The sequence below is a fragment of the Anarhichas minor genome, unplaced genomic scaffold, assembly GCF_050575085.1.
Source record: "Anarhichas minor isolate MPS153535 unplaced genomic scaffold, ASM5057508v1 ptg000074l, whole genome shotgun sequence".
In the NCBI taxonomy this organism is placed as follows: domain Eukaryota; kingdom Metazoa; phylum Chordata; class Actinopteri; order Perciformes; family Anarhichadidae; genus Anarhichas; species Anarhichas minor.
The window spans coordinates 6,070,175-6,087,218 of NW_027466520.1; the positions used below are offsets into that span (position 1 = coordinate 6,070,175).

The 17,044-nt window shown below is 43.1% G+C and overlaps 1 protein-coding gene across 1 annotated transcript in view; it reads left to right on the forward strand.

The window, feature by feature from the left end:
• Positions 1-11,444: 11,444 nt before the first annotated feature.
• Positions 11,445-17,044, forward strand: part of kiaa1217 (KIAA1217 ortholog) — a 40,129-nt gene continuing 34,529 nt past the window's right edge. The window contains exon 1 of the mRNA XM_076080757.1: positions 11,445-11,573. Within this exon, the coding sequence (XP_075936872.1) occupies positions 11,460-11,573 (114 nt within the window). The 5' untranslated portion in view covers positions 11,445-11,459. The remainder of the gene's footprint in view (positions 11,574-17,044) is intronic.

Genomic DNA, 17,044 nt, shown 5'->3' on the forward strand with positions numbered 1-17,044 from the left:
TGCTGCTTTGATCAGGGTAGAGTCCCCTCACTAATCTGCTTGAGCTCTGGATGTTTGCCCAGGACACACACACACACTCACTCACTCACAAATTGTGATTAAAAAACAGATGTGAGGGCCTAGCCAAAAGATGAAATGGTCTGTATAAATCAAAGAGGAACAAACTGACATAACACTCAGATGTTGGACTACACATTATGGTGAAGTATGTCTCTGATATTTCATGGGTCAGATTTTTTTATCCAAAGTGAAATAAAACCCGTTACACTCTGTCTTGTAGTTACAAATATCTAAGTCTACAGAATAATGCTTGTGCTCCGTATCCAGAGCAGTTATAACTAACTGCTAACTAATGACGTCATGCCCACCTGGATTTTCATGTCTTTAGTCACACCTCTGATCTCTGATCTATATTTTAATTACAGCTGCAGGACGCAGGCGGGATTAAGAAATGTAAATGCTCTCCCCCTGTCAATCCTCCTTGTCTTTTTATGAGCCATTTAAGAGCTCTTAATTGCTCCGGGCTTAACTGTAAACCTCTGTATCGAAGCGCTAATAAACAGGTGGGAAGGGATTTTTTATCTGGGTGCAGCTGATGAGCGGAAAGGGCGTAATGAAAAGATGAAGATGGAGAGAGGAATGGGAAAGAAGAAACAGGATGAGAGAGGAGAGGAAGGAAGGGGAAGAAAGAAGGGGTGCTACTTGAGTACCTCCCTGCATTACATCACTGAGATACTTCAGCACTGATGACATCGTCGGGCGGGAGGGGGGGGGGGCTCGCCCTGGGGATGATGTCATTAGTAACCAATGAGAGAACTCAAGGCCGATAGTCTGGCCAGCTCCTTAGGCTGAAATAGTAGGATCTCTGGAAATGTCTTTTCCTCCTCTCAAATCGCAGAGCCTTTGTGTCTTGTGCGCTTTGTCCTGCAGTTATTTTTAGACTTGTGTGTTAAAACAAATACATTTCAGACCTGTTCCTTCCTCTGCCACAGTGCAAAGGGTAAGCAGAGCTGGCTCTCCCAAAGAGGACAGAGCCATGTAAATATAGCCCTAAGGGAATTAGCATTTAACTAACTTAATAACACTTGAAGGAACTGCTTTGTGCCTGTCCACATGAATGGACCGGTTTCTACTTTACCATGTTTGTTACGGACCAAACAATGCTGAGCATCACTTTCACGCCAGGAAGGTCATGCCACTGGGACATTTTAAATTAGCTGTGACTGTTGTTGTCTTTAAGGGATGTAACAGTGGCCTTTTTCATCACTTTGCACAGCTAAAGTGTCAGTGCTGTACACTGATACTTATAATGTACTTGTGACCTCAAGAAGACTTTTGGACAACCACCAGTTTTATCATTCATGTGTTTTAACATTTTTAACATATATATGCTGCTTCCTGACTTAGTGAATCATTTCCTTAGAGAAACGACAAACACATTGTCCTGTCCATATCATTTTCTTATATTGCTTATTTACATCCAACAAACAAAGAGCAACATTTGCGTTTATTTGAGGGCATTACGACGTAAGTTCAATTTGAACTCTCCTTTTAGCTCTGTTTTGGTCTCCACCAACTCCTGTGGAAAATATTTGTCTCTTTAGCTGATAAATGCTTCATGATGTTCACCAGCTAGTCGCTAATTTTAGGTCAAAATAATAAGATGAAAGACTACAATTATCCTAGGAACTGAGGGGAGTCAGGTGCCAATTCTCTGAGGTTTTGTCCCTTCGAGTGACTCCTTTAACATTACATGTAGTGGTATGATCCATTGTTACTGAGGAATTGATTAGAGCAGCTTCAAAGTTGTGACTTTAGTGTCCCCGTCATAAAGACTCCCAATGCCTATGCCTTTCCTGTTGCATTCACTCTTCAATTTTTATAGTTAAGGCCTTTAAATTAGCCTGCTGTGCTGCAGGGAGGAGGAGTTGATTACAGTACAGAGGCCAATAACACCAAGAGGCAATATGATGCTCGATAACTATTTCAGGTACACAGAGTAAAATCAATCACTAGCATTGCAGTTAGAATTGTGCCCACACACACTCCTCTGCCATCCACACACCCGTGACCTGGCTGTGCATTACGGCCCCACTGTGGTGAGACTATTAAACTTTGCAGGCGCTCACTTTTTCTCCTCCTCTCCCATGGGAAAGTTGCTACATTTCCGTTGCTGCAACCACACTATAATAAAGCTTGTGTTTTTTCCTTTCTTTCCATCAAGTTGATCCCTTGCATTCTTGTGATTCAACTAAGTAAAATCCTCTTGAAAATATATGCACACAATATTTTTTTGTTTTCTTAAACATTCCCATTTTGGCTCCACAGAGCCTTAGGCTTGGATGCAGTCCACCCACTGACCCACACACACACACACACACACACATCCATACCGGGACACACAGCCACAGACACACGGACAGCACACAGCAGGTTTCACAGATAAAGACTGGGACAGAGGCGCTAGTGTTCCCAGGATTCTCAGAGTGGTTCCCCCTGAAAAGGGCCTATTTCACATCCCTCCACCACCTGCATCACTTATCAGCTCCAGCAGCACTCACCGCTCCAAAGCAGGGCCTTATGGAGCCACTCGGTTTCATCAGCTCTCTGATGCACACAGTTGTAGACACTTGGAGAATATAGCAGAAGCGGAGCAGTGTAGTTTTTAGGTATTTCAGCTGTACATTTTGATATGATACACCTTTATCCTCAAGCCTAATCTCATACAGCAAATTTACAAAATCAGATTTTTTTTTATCAATTGATTTATTAACACATTCCTGAGCTGTTAGGTAGTAATACGCTTGAAGTTTATGTTAGTTATGCTGTGCTAGAATGCAGAGGAAACAGGAGAGGAGGAAAATGCAGTGCAGGGGGGAAAGTGAGAAACACATGATTGACTGGAAGGCAAAGTCCAGGACCTAAGCTGCTTATCACTATGAAGAGTGCAATTGCGGCGCAATCACTTTTTAATAAACCTGTGAGAGAGCAGGCATATTGAAAGGCATGTGCAGGCTGAACGCATAGTTAACTCGCTGCAGCAAAAGGGACTAAAGTTGCTTAAATTTGCTCAGGACTGTGCTGTGAAATCTCTAGTGCGTCTTTATAGACGTCTGTCTTAAAATGTGTCTCACGTCATCTAATTATCACCAGATAAGAAGAGCAGGTGCCTCCCTCGGTATTTTAAGCTTGTCTTTGCAAAATAAGCCATAACTTTAATTTACTGTGGGCATACTGTATGTGCTTGTGTTTATGTGCCTGTGTATGCATTTCTATGTGTGTTGATATCGCAAGTGCATTTCCGCTGTGTGCACTTGTTTTGATTTTGTTGACAGAGAAAACTTGCCGAAACAGATCGGAGATATCTTATCAACAAGCACACAGTTTGAGAGAGGCCTGAGAATCTGACTTTTTCTCACTTCATGCAGTTTCCTGTTGCAAAATACCGACAGGCAACATTCTGCTGGCTAATGTAGGCAGATCTGATGTCCACCGTGAAACTATCATCACATGGCCAGAGTCCCATGCAGCTACAGGCTTAAAGGATTAGTCCTCTCCAAAATAAAGAGGAAAACTATTTTGTTATTCACCTAGCCATTAGTCTGCATGCATACAACAGCCCCGCATGAAGGATAGAATGTTCAGTTTTATAGCCAAACTGGAGGCTGTATTTTGTGGTGGTGTTAAATTTATAGTGCGTTACTGGCAATTGTAATTATTATAATTATTCATTTTAATATTTCCATCCCTTTGACCTCTGCGGTTCGATGTAACAACTGCAGTGCCAGTCTCTCGCCTGGCAAAAAATATATTGGTATTGAAACTCAAATACGGAATCGGCACTAGTATGAACAAATTCAAATGATACCCGGCCCTAGTCGCACTTGGTAGGCTGTTAAACAGATGAGTCACTCACATTGGGGATTTGGTGTTATTAAATTAACTGCAATGAAATATCCCAGTGCTCTCTCATCTTTTATTCAGGGAAGAGAGTTCAGTGCGGATCTCCTCGGGAGATTCTGGTCCTCGGGAGGTTGCGGCGCGTGACCCGAGTGAATCAGATTACAAGGAAAAAGTTTTTCTCAGTCAGGGGGGGGAGGAGAGGTAGCACGATGTCCTCTTCTCAGCTGCAACTGGTGCTTCCCCCTCAGGACGCCACCGGCCTCGCTGTTGGCCCAGAGACGGTTGTCAGGGGAGACCCGCAGACATATGAGCGGGTGGCTAGGTTGACTTACACCTACTCTGGCCACGAGTTAATGAAGTGTACACACTGCTGGGGTTTACTGGCAAACACATGTGCGCTTGTGTGCACACACACACACACACACACATAATTGCACACAGAGACACCGGTTCATTGAGCAGCACTTAGTGTCTCAGTTAATAAACGACAAAGGAAATATGCTCGAGCTTACTTCCTCGTGCAAGGTTGAGGAGGCACCCAAACCCACTTTCCTCTTATATTCTCTTTCTCACACATATACACGCACACACTCGTACACACAAATCCTCCCTGATGATTCCACATCATGCCTGGTGCATCTTCAACAGCGCCCCCTGGTGAGATGAAAATGCAGTGCATCTCAAAAATATAGCAGCAACTTGTTTAGAACGGAGAAGTCAATAAGCCGGTGAGTTGATTCGGATCGATCCGGGCCTGATGTGCGTCAGAGAGGGGTAGCAGAAAGACACAGCGTATGTGCTGATGAGTGGAGCTGGCCAATAAGCAACGCTGTTTGAGTTGTCCTCAGGCTCTCTTAGAAGCAGGTATCAGAACTAACAGGCCCGCCCTGCCGATGGCTCCACTCTCAGCTCCCCTTAGCTTGTTTAGCTTGTTTACAATCACTGGAGAAAAACACAAGGGAAGGAGGGATGAGGGAGACGGAGCAAAATGATTGATTTGCAGACTCATGAACAGTGATTTCTCCCAGTCCAAGGACTGAGTCAAACGTTATCGAAGTTGTAGTCTGTTCAGTGGGGAGGGTGTTAACTTTTCACTTTAGTTAGAGATCTACAAGTCTTAGGATAAGCAATTCCCCCTCGGAGGCAAAGCAGAGCAAAATCAATTTGCCATGCGTCGCTGAGCCCAGCTACAGTACAAAGCCTCACGCTGGGATTCCCCTGTGTGATACATATATATTTAACCTTTATTTTGCAATGTTAGGTTGTCAAATTATCTGCAGTTCCATAGCTGTTTTGATGTCACATCTGCTCACCTCACCACTGCTACTGTTCCCATTGCTGACACCCACACTCGCACACCAGACCACATGTCTGTAACTCATGTATTTTGGCGGACTGCCTGTCAGGTTGGCGGCCATGTCTGTTTATAAGGACTTCACCAGAGCGGAAAGCCTGGACAGGCCTGTGTATCTATCTGACTACACACATACACACATTCCTACTGTATGTATCCACACATACGCACATGTATCTTAATTGAAAGGTGCATCGCAATGAGTGTATGTACCACAGAGCTGTGGGTGTCCACAAGTCTGAGCTGAGACAGATGTTGCGGTGGCCTAAGCTAACAGGGTGGGGTTTGGGAGATGGCTCATTAAGTGAGAGAAAGGTGGGAAGGACAGACAGACAGGCAGAAAGATGGTAAAGGAAAGGAAAATCCAGTCATGTGCTGAGCATACAAAAGAGGTACAGAACTTCAGAATATGACATCTGAATTTTGACTTTTTAAGCCACTAATGAGATTTTATTTGTCAGCTTCATATGTATAATTCATATGTGGTGCTTTATTTTACGTTTTTTTTTATTCATATGAGTGGACAGTTGTGTGTTCTAATGGGGAGGACAGCCAGTGAGGGAACAGTTGAGAAACGATGCTATCTGTTGACTGTGCTGTAGTTCACAGTATGACATACGGGTGAATGCTCTCATAGTACACATGCGCATTGGAGACTTTACTTTTAAATCAACAGGTCAAGGAAACACAGAGAGAGGAGAAGGATGTGGTTCAGTCACGAAGAAATGTGTGGGAGTGGGCGTTTTTAAAATAATAATAATAGGGGGGGAAAGGAAAACTATGAGAGCAAGAATTTCTGAATTATTTAAAAAACATATTGAATTTATTAAGGCCAGTTCTGTGCTAATACAGCATAAAGAAGAAGACAAAATAGCAGCCTGCTCTCCTCCATGAATCGTGACATTGTGACCTTAAAGTCATATAATCAACCTCCCAAAATCAAAACAAAGCAGCTCTGATCCAGGAGGGAAGGACTTGGGGGTAAAGGTCACCTCATTCACAATGGTCTCTCTGATTGGTGGATTTCATATGTGGACAACTTTCCTTGGCAGCGAGCTTTAGGCAACACTAGAAATGAAATCCCTTCCACCTAAAGGTTCCTAGTTCACCTTTCTCTTTGCAAAGAATCACTTTCACACATGTGGTATGTTTTTCCAATTGTGTGCAAAATTCTCAAGTGTTGACATCGCTGAAAATTGTAGTTTTTATGACTTGAACATGCAGTGAAACAGATACCCAGATCGGAAGTGAGATACTTCCTGCATGTGAGTGTTAGTGCATGAATGACTGTGATTGTTTGCGTGTGTGTGTGTGTGTATTTGATGTGAAAAATGTGGCCAGCCTGCATTGCGGGGGCATTTTGGAACTCTGGTGTCAGTTACCTGCACGGAAAGAGCTTTATCTGTCAGATCAGCAATCAGTGACAGGTTGGTGTAGAAATCGGCATCTTTTTCGTCGGGCTTTGAGCGGGTCACCTCCACAGACTCTCACACATTGCCCTTCTCCTGTAGCTCGGCAGGGTCAGCGTGCAGCGCTGACTGTGGGCGGAAGAGCGTAACGAGATAAGCGAAGGGCACGGAATCAGGTGGTCTCGGTCTGACAGGAAGGGCAGCTGATGGGGAAAACAAAGGATCTTCAGGCACAACAGGCAGAGGAGTGGGAAAATATGTCTGCAGTTTTTTTAGCAGTTTAACAAGCCATCATTCTGGTTTTGGCTCTTAAAATGTAACTTCAATTGATAACAAATGAATGAAATTAGATTATTTCACTTTGCTAACCAATTTCATTCAAGAGGACATTTACATTATAAAACAATAGTCTACAGCCACAAAGACTGCGGTTATTTAAATTCGAAAAAAGCTTACATAATTACATAACCAGTGACTATAAATATTTTAACTGAACTGCATGAAAATATTAAAATCAGCTAGTGCTTTGTAATTCCCACCACTACAATACATCCCATAGTTCATACATTTCATTCAAAACCACAAAATCAACCTCATGGTGAGGCAAAGGGGAAAGGTCAGGCGATATTTGTGAAGGTATTTCAGTCTGTGATCCAGACCGGCTGACCAGTATGGATAGAAATCTTTTAATGGGTCATTATTATTTCAGCCCACTGGCAGCGTTTTTCAAACAAGATTTAAAGTCTCAGTACAAATGAGTTGCTAAACTGGACATTATTACCATGTAATGAGTTGTATGGAGCTTAATACATTCTTATCCCATTTAAATAAGATCCTTTTTCTACACAAGGCTCAGTTCCACATGAACGGGATCATGTGATATCCCGATAACGTCTCCATAATAAAAATACTGTCAGATACTCAGCAGTGGACCAGCGCTCTTATGTGTATCACTATTCATGGCTTCAGGGTATCGCTATGTGAGCCCGGCTTTTATTGCACACAACAGGGCTTTGTATCTAACCGCATAGTTATGGGACAGTAATAGTAGGGGAGAGTGGGAGAGCGCACAGGGATACATTCCTCCATAAATAAGTGACAACCAGAAAGTAACTGCAAACAGCAGGAGGCCCCGCTCCTCATAAGACCTGGGTGCTCATGGGCAAGTGTTTATGTTGTCTTTCAACTGAGGGGAACCATCGTTTACTCAGCACTGTGCAGCTGTGAAAGAGAGAGCGACATTCTTAAGCTGTTGGACCGAGACACAATTCCCTTGCAGATCCCTTGTGACACTGTGCAAGGAGGTCATTTTTTGGCCTGAAATGCTGACGGTAAAAGTGCATCGAGGCAGGTTGTTAAGACCGCAGGGTGTAGTTGTTGGTTTGGAAGAGCTGCCTGAGGGTTGGCTAAAGGCTGCCCTCTCGGTTGGTTGTGATGATATGCGTGTCATTGTCAGGACAGAAGGATTTTGACAGGGAAACGCTGACACTAACTGCTATGGCGATGACGAAAAACCAAAGAATTTCAGTTGCATTTCTTTGGAAGTCTTTCGAATTTCAGACCATGTTTGACACTGTTCAAGCAAAAGCTATAGGATAGTTGTTATTGAAAAGCTAATTTTAAGTTTACCAAATGACTGGGCACAACAATTTAACAATAAAACGTTGTTATTGGAGGCTTGGGGCTCATTTTGTTGTTGTATGTTAGTCAATACATACTATATAGGTATTTTCAAAGAACCTTCAATGTGTTGTAAAGTTTTATAGCATAAAGATTCAGCTACAATTGTAGGTTCAATAACTTTATGGATTATATTTTGCTGCTTTTAGCAATTGTGCTGAAGAAATCTTTAAGAAAAGGATGCAATAACTGCTGCTCTAACCATCTGCTCACATAGCCACTGCTGAACAAGTTGAAGCCCGTTCTCTGGGCGTTGTTGCATATAATTCTGGGAACCGTAGGAAATTACAAATACATGCAGAATAGATGAGGTAGCTTGAGGTGAAGCTTGCGCAACAAAAAAAGGAAATTACATTTCCTCACAAATAACTCTTGGAATTGAATGAGCGTTACAGATAACTATGTGAAGAGTGTTAGCATAGCATGATGCTAGCTTAGTAACACAGTGTAATGACATGATCCCTGTCTGTTGGCCTGTTAACTGTCTGCCTATTGTGGCTGAGAGCCTGAGCGCGTGAGCGGGGTGGAAGCAGACTTGTCTCCATATGTTAGACATCATCTGCCGCATTGTGTTTGTCCATGCGCTCACCCCACCACTTTCAATTGCATGGCCCACAAACTAGGCCATTGATCCCCTCACGTTTTCCTATTAAGGTATATGCCAATTTGCACCTTCTTCTTGCACATTTAGATCAGGTCACTTACATCAGCAGCTGCAAAGAACTGATCTCATGCAGACTCGCAGCCCCCCCCCCTGTCCTCTTTTACTTAAACGGATATATATCGGCTCCAGACGTTTATGTGCTGACATGTTTGCACAATATATGAAGCCTGGTGAGCATGTTTGCTGACTGTCAGGCAAATAGGACAGTGTTGCTTTTAATAAACCGTTGACAAGCAACAAACACAAAGACTGGTGTCTCCTGTGAGGTTCCTAATTGGAAACAGCACTGCCTGCAGGACAGTCCCTCGTCTAAGGCAGTCGTGTTGATCAGATAACTCCATCTCGCATTAGCTGGCTGCCATGCGCTGAGAGCAGTTTGGATGTGGCTCAGAAGTAGGTTATGACACATTTGGATGCATGCTGGCGTCTGGTGGGCCCCTCTGTGGGGATCGAGAGTTAAACAAGAGACAGCTTGCAAACAAAGACCTGATAAAGAACAGACTGTCTGTATATATGTGTGTGTGTGTGTATGTTTATGTGTGTGTCAGACAGTTTGACTGACACCTGTTAGTCTCAGAGTCTAGTTTTAAGACGAGATAACACGTTTGTTGTCTGCATCTTCTTTTGCGATGCTCTTTATACTCTCTGTCTCTCTCTCAGACACGTTTACATTCAGCCTATGACCACTCCATGGTAGCAGAAGAGCTTTTAGCCTGAGGGCAAAAGGGCTAGTCGCTCTGGGTCCTGGAATGCAGTTGACTTTCTAAATCCCCACCAGACTATCCTGGGGCTGTGGGGCAGGGCCTATCTCAAGCCCCCTTTTTTTTTTTTCACGTGAGCTACGTCTGGAATCTCTAAGCAAGCAGTTAGCTGATTCTCCTGGTCTCACTCCTTCACCGTCCGCTGTGTGTGTGTGTGTGTTGATCCCACAGTGCAATGGAAGAGGAAATAGCAGATGAAGACAAAGATTGTTCACTTGGGGAAGGTAATGAGCTTTCTGACATGCCACCCGCAAATTGATTCTGATCCTTTGGAGGTTTGAGTCTATTCTGTCTGCTGAGTGTAATTTGGTTAGCAGTGGGGAAACTGTTTGGGAGTTAAAAATAGGCTTGGAAGTACATGAGACTACTGCGGCTCTGAACCTGAGCGGTGTGGGGGGTTTGGGCTGATGGTGTTGGTGACGGAGCTTAATTGTGACGCACCACCCCTTTGAGTATTTCTCAAAAATTACGCTTGGTTTTGTGTTAATGGGAAAAAAAATAAAAATTCTACATAAGATCTGCAGGTGAAAACTGTAGGCTGAAAGACAAAAAGGATACATTACCTCCCGCTCTGTCCCAACATGTCTTTGAGAAGTAAACAAGAAATCTGTGGTCCGTAGCATGTTTTCAAGCTTTCAAAAAAGAAAAGAAAAGCCATAATAAACAACCCACAATAGTGGAAAATCACTTGAGATATCCATCTTCAACTGTTGAGGAGCTGAACTCAATCATTTTATTTTCCGTCATTACTTTCGGAAAGATACACATCATAGCTCTCACCTGTCTGTCTAGAAAACAAGGCAGGAGATCTCTCTTTCTTTGCTTCCATTCATGTTATCTCTCTCTTCTCTTCTCTTCTCTTCTCTTCTCCTCTTGCAGAATCTCACAGGAAAGACCCCAGATTGATGAATTATCTATTTCTTCCCTCGGGCACTGATTGATTTAGGACAAAATAATAGAGTGCAAAGATGTTTTTGTGCCTAAAGAGTTCCAATAATCCAATATACATCTACAACGCCTCTTTTGTTCAAGAAAGTGTTTGTGTGTGCGATAAAAGGGAACAACTTGCTTTCTTACATTAACGGATATCCTTGGCTTCTTTATTAAGGAAGGACGCCTGAACATCTGCTTCATCACCAATATTCTGTCTGTCAGATGAAATTGTGGATTTATTGCAGATGAAAACATATGAATGAATATATAATGAACTGGGTCAACGGCATATGTTTATTTCGGTATTGCTTCTGGAGAGAATATTAACATGATTGTGCATATGTCAGTTTTCTCCTTTCTTTACTTTCTCGAATGGAGTGTGATATAGTAAAAGAGCAGAGCTTACAGTCTGAATTATTTACATGTTGACAACATTTTAGGCCTCAGATGGTTGAATTTGCCCTGACATGCCCTGTTCATGACCTATGGACTAACAACTTACACGCACGTACTTGCTGTCAAAACATCAGCACAGCACATTTGTTTTGACCCCTTGCCTCTCTGTCCCCTCTGTCCCCTCAGAACAAACCAAAAGCAACCTGAAGGTAACCTCCCCAGAGGACGCCCAGCACGTGAGCCGCAGACAGGCCTCCCCAAATGGGACGGCCCCTTCCAAAGGGGACGCCAAAGGCAGCCGCACTATCCCTCGTAGGCACACATTAGGGGGAGCCCGCGGCTCTCGAGAGATCCTGGCTATGCAGCCGCCAGACATGGACAAGAAGAGGGAGGCCTTCCTGGAGCATCTGAAGCAGAAATACCCCCATCACGCCTCAGCGATCATGGGCCACCAGGAAAGGCTGCGAGAGCAGGTCAGTGGGTTGAGAGAGGCTCGGGTGTGCAATGTTGTTGTTTGTCTTGGCTTAAATTGTGAGGATGATCTGAATTATAATTCTGTTTTGTTTATTCCATATAAGGGATTACAGTTTTTTTTTGTTTTAAAGCTGCACCAATCATAACGTCAAAAATTAATCAAATGATAAAGTGTAGTGCGAAAGGTGACAAACCCTCAGAGCTATACCCCTAAGCTCTAGGGAGCGTTTTAGCATCTTTCAGCGCATTGTTTTTGTTTTACGGCCTGCAAACTGCAGCTGGTTAGCTTAGCTTCAAACAAAGACTGGAATCAGCCATATACTGTATATCCCCCTGTACAATGGCACATCGTTGTTTATACAAAGCAGTTTGTATCCAGATTAGACAAGCAATGTACAACATGTTAATTGATTCGTGAGCTTTTGAGGAGCTGGTACATGGATTGTGTTACCCTAATGGACAAAGCCTACCTGCTGCTGGCTCCAGCTACATATTTACTATTCACATATGACAGTGGTATTCATTTTCTCATCAAACTCTTGGCAGAAAGCATCACACAAATTTTCTCCGAAATTGGGGAACTCATTTTTTGGCATGCCAACAAAGATAGAAGATGGATGACAGCACAACAAGATAAATAGTGCCGTTTATGTACTGACATACTCACATGTGAACTTCTAAGTGCACTTATATGGTCACATTGAGGCATTGTTATTTTCCTCTGCAGACTGAGGAAACATTGCAGCAAAACTATTTCCTCCTCTCGGTTTTTGCCGCAGGTTAAATGTGAAGTCTATCCTATAAATCTGCCTGTCACGTTTCCCTCCCACAGCTGCTGCGAAACAGTAATGTGGTGAAGGAGTAGACATTACGTGAAGAGTTTGAATTGTCCATACGTTCTAAAGCCTGTTTTGCCATAGTTGGACTTGCCTATAGCTTCAGACTGTTTTGTCGTTTATTCTAGATGACAGTATGGCGTCTTAATATTGTTTCGGAGCATTTACTCATTATACGGTCTTGCCATGCGTTTTGAAGTCAAGTAAAGTTGATGGGGGAGGGCGACACAGAGGGAGTCACGACTCGGACATTTGGCTCACCTGGCCATTGTCTGTTTGTTTGCTCTGGGTCAGAGGAGACAAAGGGGAGGGGCAAGCTGGCTTTGTAGCCAAAACAATTGAGGTAATGGATGAGATTGGCACCGAGCAACAGGGGGGAGCTCCAGGCAGTGGTACGAGGCATTGTGCAAGAGGAATTCTGGTGTGCTGCTCTCTCAGACCAGCCCACGCAGACCTGCACACATGCAAAGTGAACCCTTTTCATGAGGAACTGATCGTGAACTCTTTGAATTTGCATCGGTAATATCAGTCAGCAGGGGTGCTGTGTTATGTTACTCCAAACCTATCAACTCAACTGTGTTGCTTTTGTGTGTGTGTGTTTTTATGTATGAGAGAGAGAGGGGGAGAGATTTGGGGTTACTACTATGTAAATGCATTATTTTACCATCAAGTCATCACGCATTTATGGAAAATCTGTGTGCATATGCAGTTGTTATCGTGAGCGTGCAGGGAAATGGGGGAAAAGAGTTTGTTGTGAGACTGAGGTAGTCTGACAGGTAAATTCAGTTACGAACTGGGGTGGAGTCAGAGTTGCCATAGTGACTCATGATGTCACCGCTGGAGGGGCTCAGTTTACGTGAAGGTGCCTGCTGGAGCGAGCTGGCTGGCTGCGAGAGAGCTGTGCAGCCTTATGTGTGAGTGCGGGGACGCTGCGCTGCAGAACAGGCGACGGATCTGAAGAGCGTCTTGAGGCATGGCTCCGCAGAGGAATAGAAATAAAGTTTCCATACAGACGGAATAAACTTGCCACACCGACTCCTTCAGCACGGGCAGAGGCGATAAAGGTAGGAGAGCCGACGATCGGAAACTTTGCCGTTCTTTTAGGCAGTCCAGACATCGCGTGCCATTGCGTGCCATTGTGAGTACTACGACGCTAATGCACGGATTATTGCGCTTTTAAGCAAAGTGTGGGACGCCTGGGAGTGTTCGTGCTGCAGCAGAGTGCACAACAGCGCGTCAGGTGCTGCAAACTTCCAAGAAGCAAATGCAAAACTTGGCGCACGAGTTTTACTGGGAAAGAAAAAAAACGGACGAAAAAGTCTTTAACCGCAGAGATCCCTCCGCTTCACCGATGTTTAGTTAGATGGACGCCGCGAGGTGGTCGGCAGTATTTCACCCTTAAAGTACAATCACCTATATCTGCTGCAGCTCCCCATAATCTTAACGAGATGGCACCAACGTAAAGCAATAATTGCAAAGCAAATGATCGACTGTGAACGGGGAGTTAAGGGTTAACAACGTGCCATATCGTGCAAGATATTAATTCTGGGGACAATATAAGCAGGATTTCTTTACGTGGTTAGTCACTGATATTACGAATACATGTTTTGCAATGATTGTTTTTATTACCAAATGTCTGAGATTTAGTAATTTCATATTTCTTTAAATGTGTGTTGGTGTCAATTGAGTTTAAAAAAAGATCCATAATTGCTTTTATCATCTAAATGGAAGCGGTGGTGGATACTGCCATGGTTTCACTTCAATATAACTTAATGGCTCTTATTGGATTTTCACAGTCTTATTCTTGGCATGGATTGAATGTATTATTTTATTGACAGATTGTAATGGAGTTTGGAGCTTTGCTTTTTTCTTCTGATAATTGGATTCCAATATATTACCTTTGATGTGTCCAGGGTCGGTGGATTTGTTCAGCACATGCAATAAGAAGCAGCAAGAGGAGGACTATTTTCTTTTGCTTATGTATGAGCTTGTATAGAAAATTATGTTTGGGGTTATTCCTGGGTCATAGGTAATTTTGTTTGGAACATATACTGTCCTTATTAGCAAGGGGTTAACTCATCCGACAGTGCTTTCATATTGGTTAAGCTACTGTAAAAAATAAAATTTGGGTTATTTAAAAAAACGTTTTAAGTTCCTCATTTAGCTGCTGAATCACTGAAATAAATGATCTGTTGGTGCTGATATGCTGACTTTGAAAGACATGACACTTTTTAATTGATTTTGGGATGAAACTCCTCATATGTCATTCAGATGTTGGGAGTGAGATTTGAGTGATGATGTCAGGGAAGAAAATATAAGATGCTGTCAGAAAGCAGACTGGTTTGAACATGAATGTCTGGCAAATGAACTTAGCAGCGATAAATGAAAAAAAGATGATTGAAGACCGTATTTGGCATAATCTCATTCAGGATGTCAATATAAATGCAATCATTCACTGCTGATATAAACAGAAAATGTAATCAAACAAAACAAAAATGACACGTTTTATTGAAGCGTTTTCTCATTTAGTGTCCCGGGGAGGTGTAATTAGTTATTCTGCTTTGAGAAAAACAGAAAGAAAACAAGTGAAGTGGCTGATAGATAGCTCAGGACGAAGGTTCTCACGCAGGCGTAAAAGTGCCGACCATACAGGAAAGACGACATCAGTGGCAACAATGCATGTTTCAGGGGTGAGAAAGAATTGTCTCCGGAGGTTTGAGTTGCAAAGGCGGGGATTTATCAAGGTCAAGCGGAGGTTGGGAAGATGATATCGCTTCAGTTTGAAACGTGGATGACCCCGCTCCACCCGGCGTGACTATATACACACTGACTGACTCAGCCGTATATAAAGGTGCCCCCTCAATTCTTCCCTCGCATCCTTCTGTGATCCTTAAACCCGCTACAAAAGCGAGTGGTTTAATTTCCTCCTCTACTCATCAGGCCTGCAAAGACCTGGATCCCACCCAAGGGAGAGGAGATAATATCCCACTGGCCTGACCGCCACCCATCCTGTCGCCCCTCTCTCTCTCTCTGTGCTCAGGGGCTTTGACGAACACGAACTGAACTGCTTGACCGATCACAGACACACACACACACACACACACAAATTCCCTTCTTCCGCCTGTGTGTCAGTGTATGCGTGTGATGAGCTGTGACTTGCGAGGCCCCTGGTTTCTATACAGAGTGGAGCGGTCATGTACAGCTGTCTGCAGCTGTGGGCACCGGACAGACGGACAGACGGACAGGTCTGTCACCCCCCAAGCTGTGATAATCCATTGGCTGATGAGAGCACATATACAGTAGCAGCGTCAGTCATAATAGATCGACTGTTTTCCAGTGCAATTTTTGCTTACGGTGTAGTTACAGTATTTGATTCAGTGTGTAGGTGGGCTGTGTTGAAGAAAGGCGATGTCAGGTATTTCTATTTTCTGAACATTACGAGAATCAGATTCGGACAACACTTTACGTCTGGTGCCAGTAAATTTGTTTTTGATTTTCAAAAATGAATTTACAACTAAAGATCATTTTATTTCTGTCTTAGGGTGAGACAATTATTCAATTTATCACAATACAGTCTCTTGTGAGCCATTTTTGATAAATTGCCCAACAGTATCACTTTGTGTTCTGTACTTTAGCCAGAGGCGTTTTCTTGTACTTGTAATGTGGTCTTTATCTGTTTAATAACTTTCTTTTACCAGTTTTCGGTTGTTTGTTATTGAAATGATGGCGCACGTGTTGAAGACGCTGCTGTTTGTGTGCATTAAAAGCCAAGATGCTGCACAACCCTCGAAATTGAAAGCACATCATGCATTGAATAAATACATATGTGTTTTATTCAATTACAAAATAAATATTTTTTGAAATATAGCATTTTTGGAAGTAGGCGTTTTAGAGGTAATGTTTTCCTCTTCATTCACACATGATCTATCGTAGGTAATTGTCTTGTAATGCATCATTTGTGTTGGCAACGTAGCATGGCAGTGCTGTATCGTTAACTTGGCAACTTCTTTGTCCATCAAAATCAAAGCATCTTCGATGTTAAAAGGCTATGTTAGCCCTATAGCTTTTTCACATCACACAATTTAAAAGGTAGAGGGGAAATGGTTACAAGATGATGATGATAATAATAATATTGTTTACGCTGGAAAAAAAAGAGAAGAAACCTTTAATGGGAACAAAAAATTGGAAGAAGCCTTGGGAAGAGTTCACACCAGAGGAGATCCCTACTAGTAGTTGGGCAGCAAGTCAAAAGCAGATCAGTGAAATATGAAACATGCTGCATTTAGTAACAACCCCAGTAAGGTGGCAGGGTGCACAAGATCTGCACCTTCCCACCAATTCATGTTGGAAAAAACGCCACATAAATACTGCTCATTTGTCATTGTACACAGTTAATGTACTGTAAAATCTCCCTCCGAGTCTTTCTGAGGCATTGCAACATTTGGCCAGACCCCCACGTACTTCTCTCTGTGGGCTCCTGGCCCTGCTACACTCTTGCTCCTCAGAACCAAGGTCGGCTAGATAACGCTGGCTCCGAGCATGCATTACCTCCCTGCAAGAGATCTGCTCAAAGAATAGAGAGGGAGTTTTTGGGAGGAGTGTTTTTAACTGAACTGCACAAAGGGAAATAATCA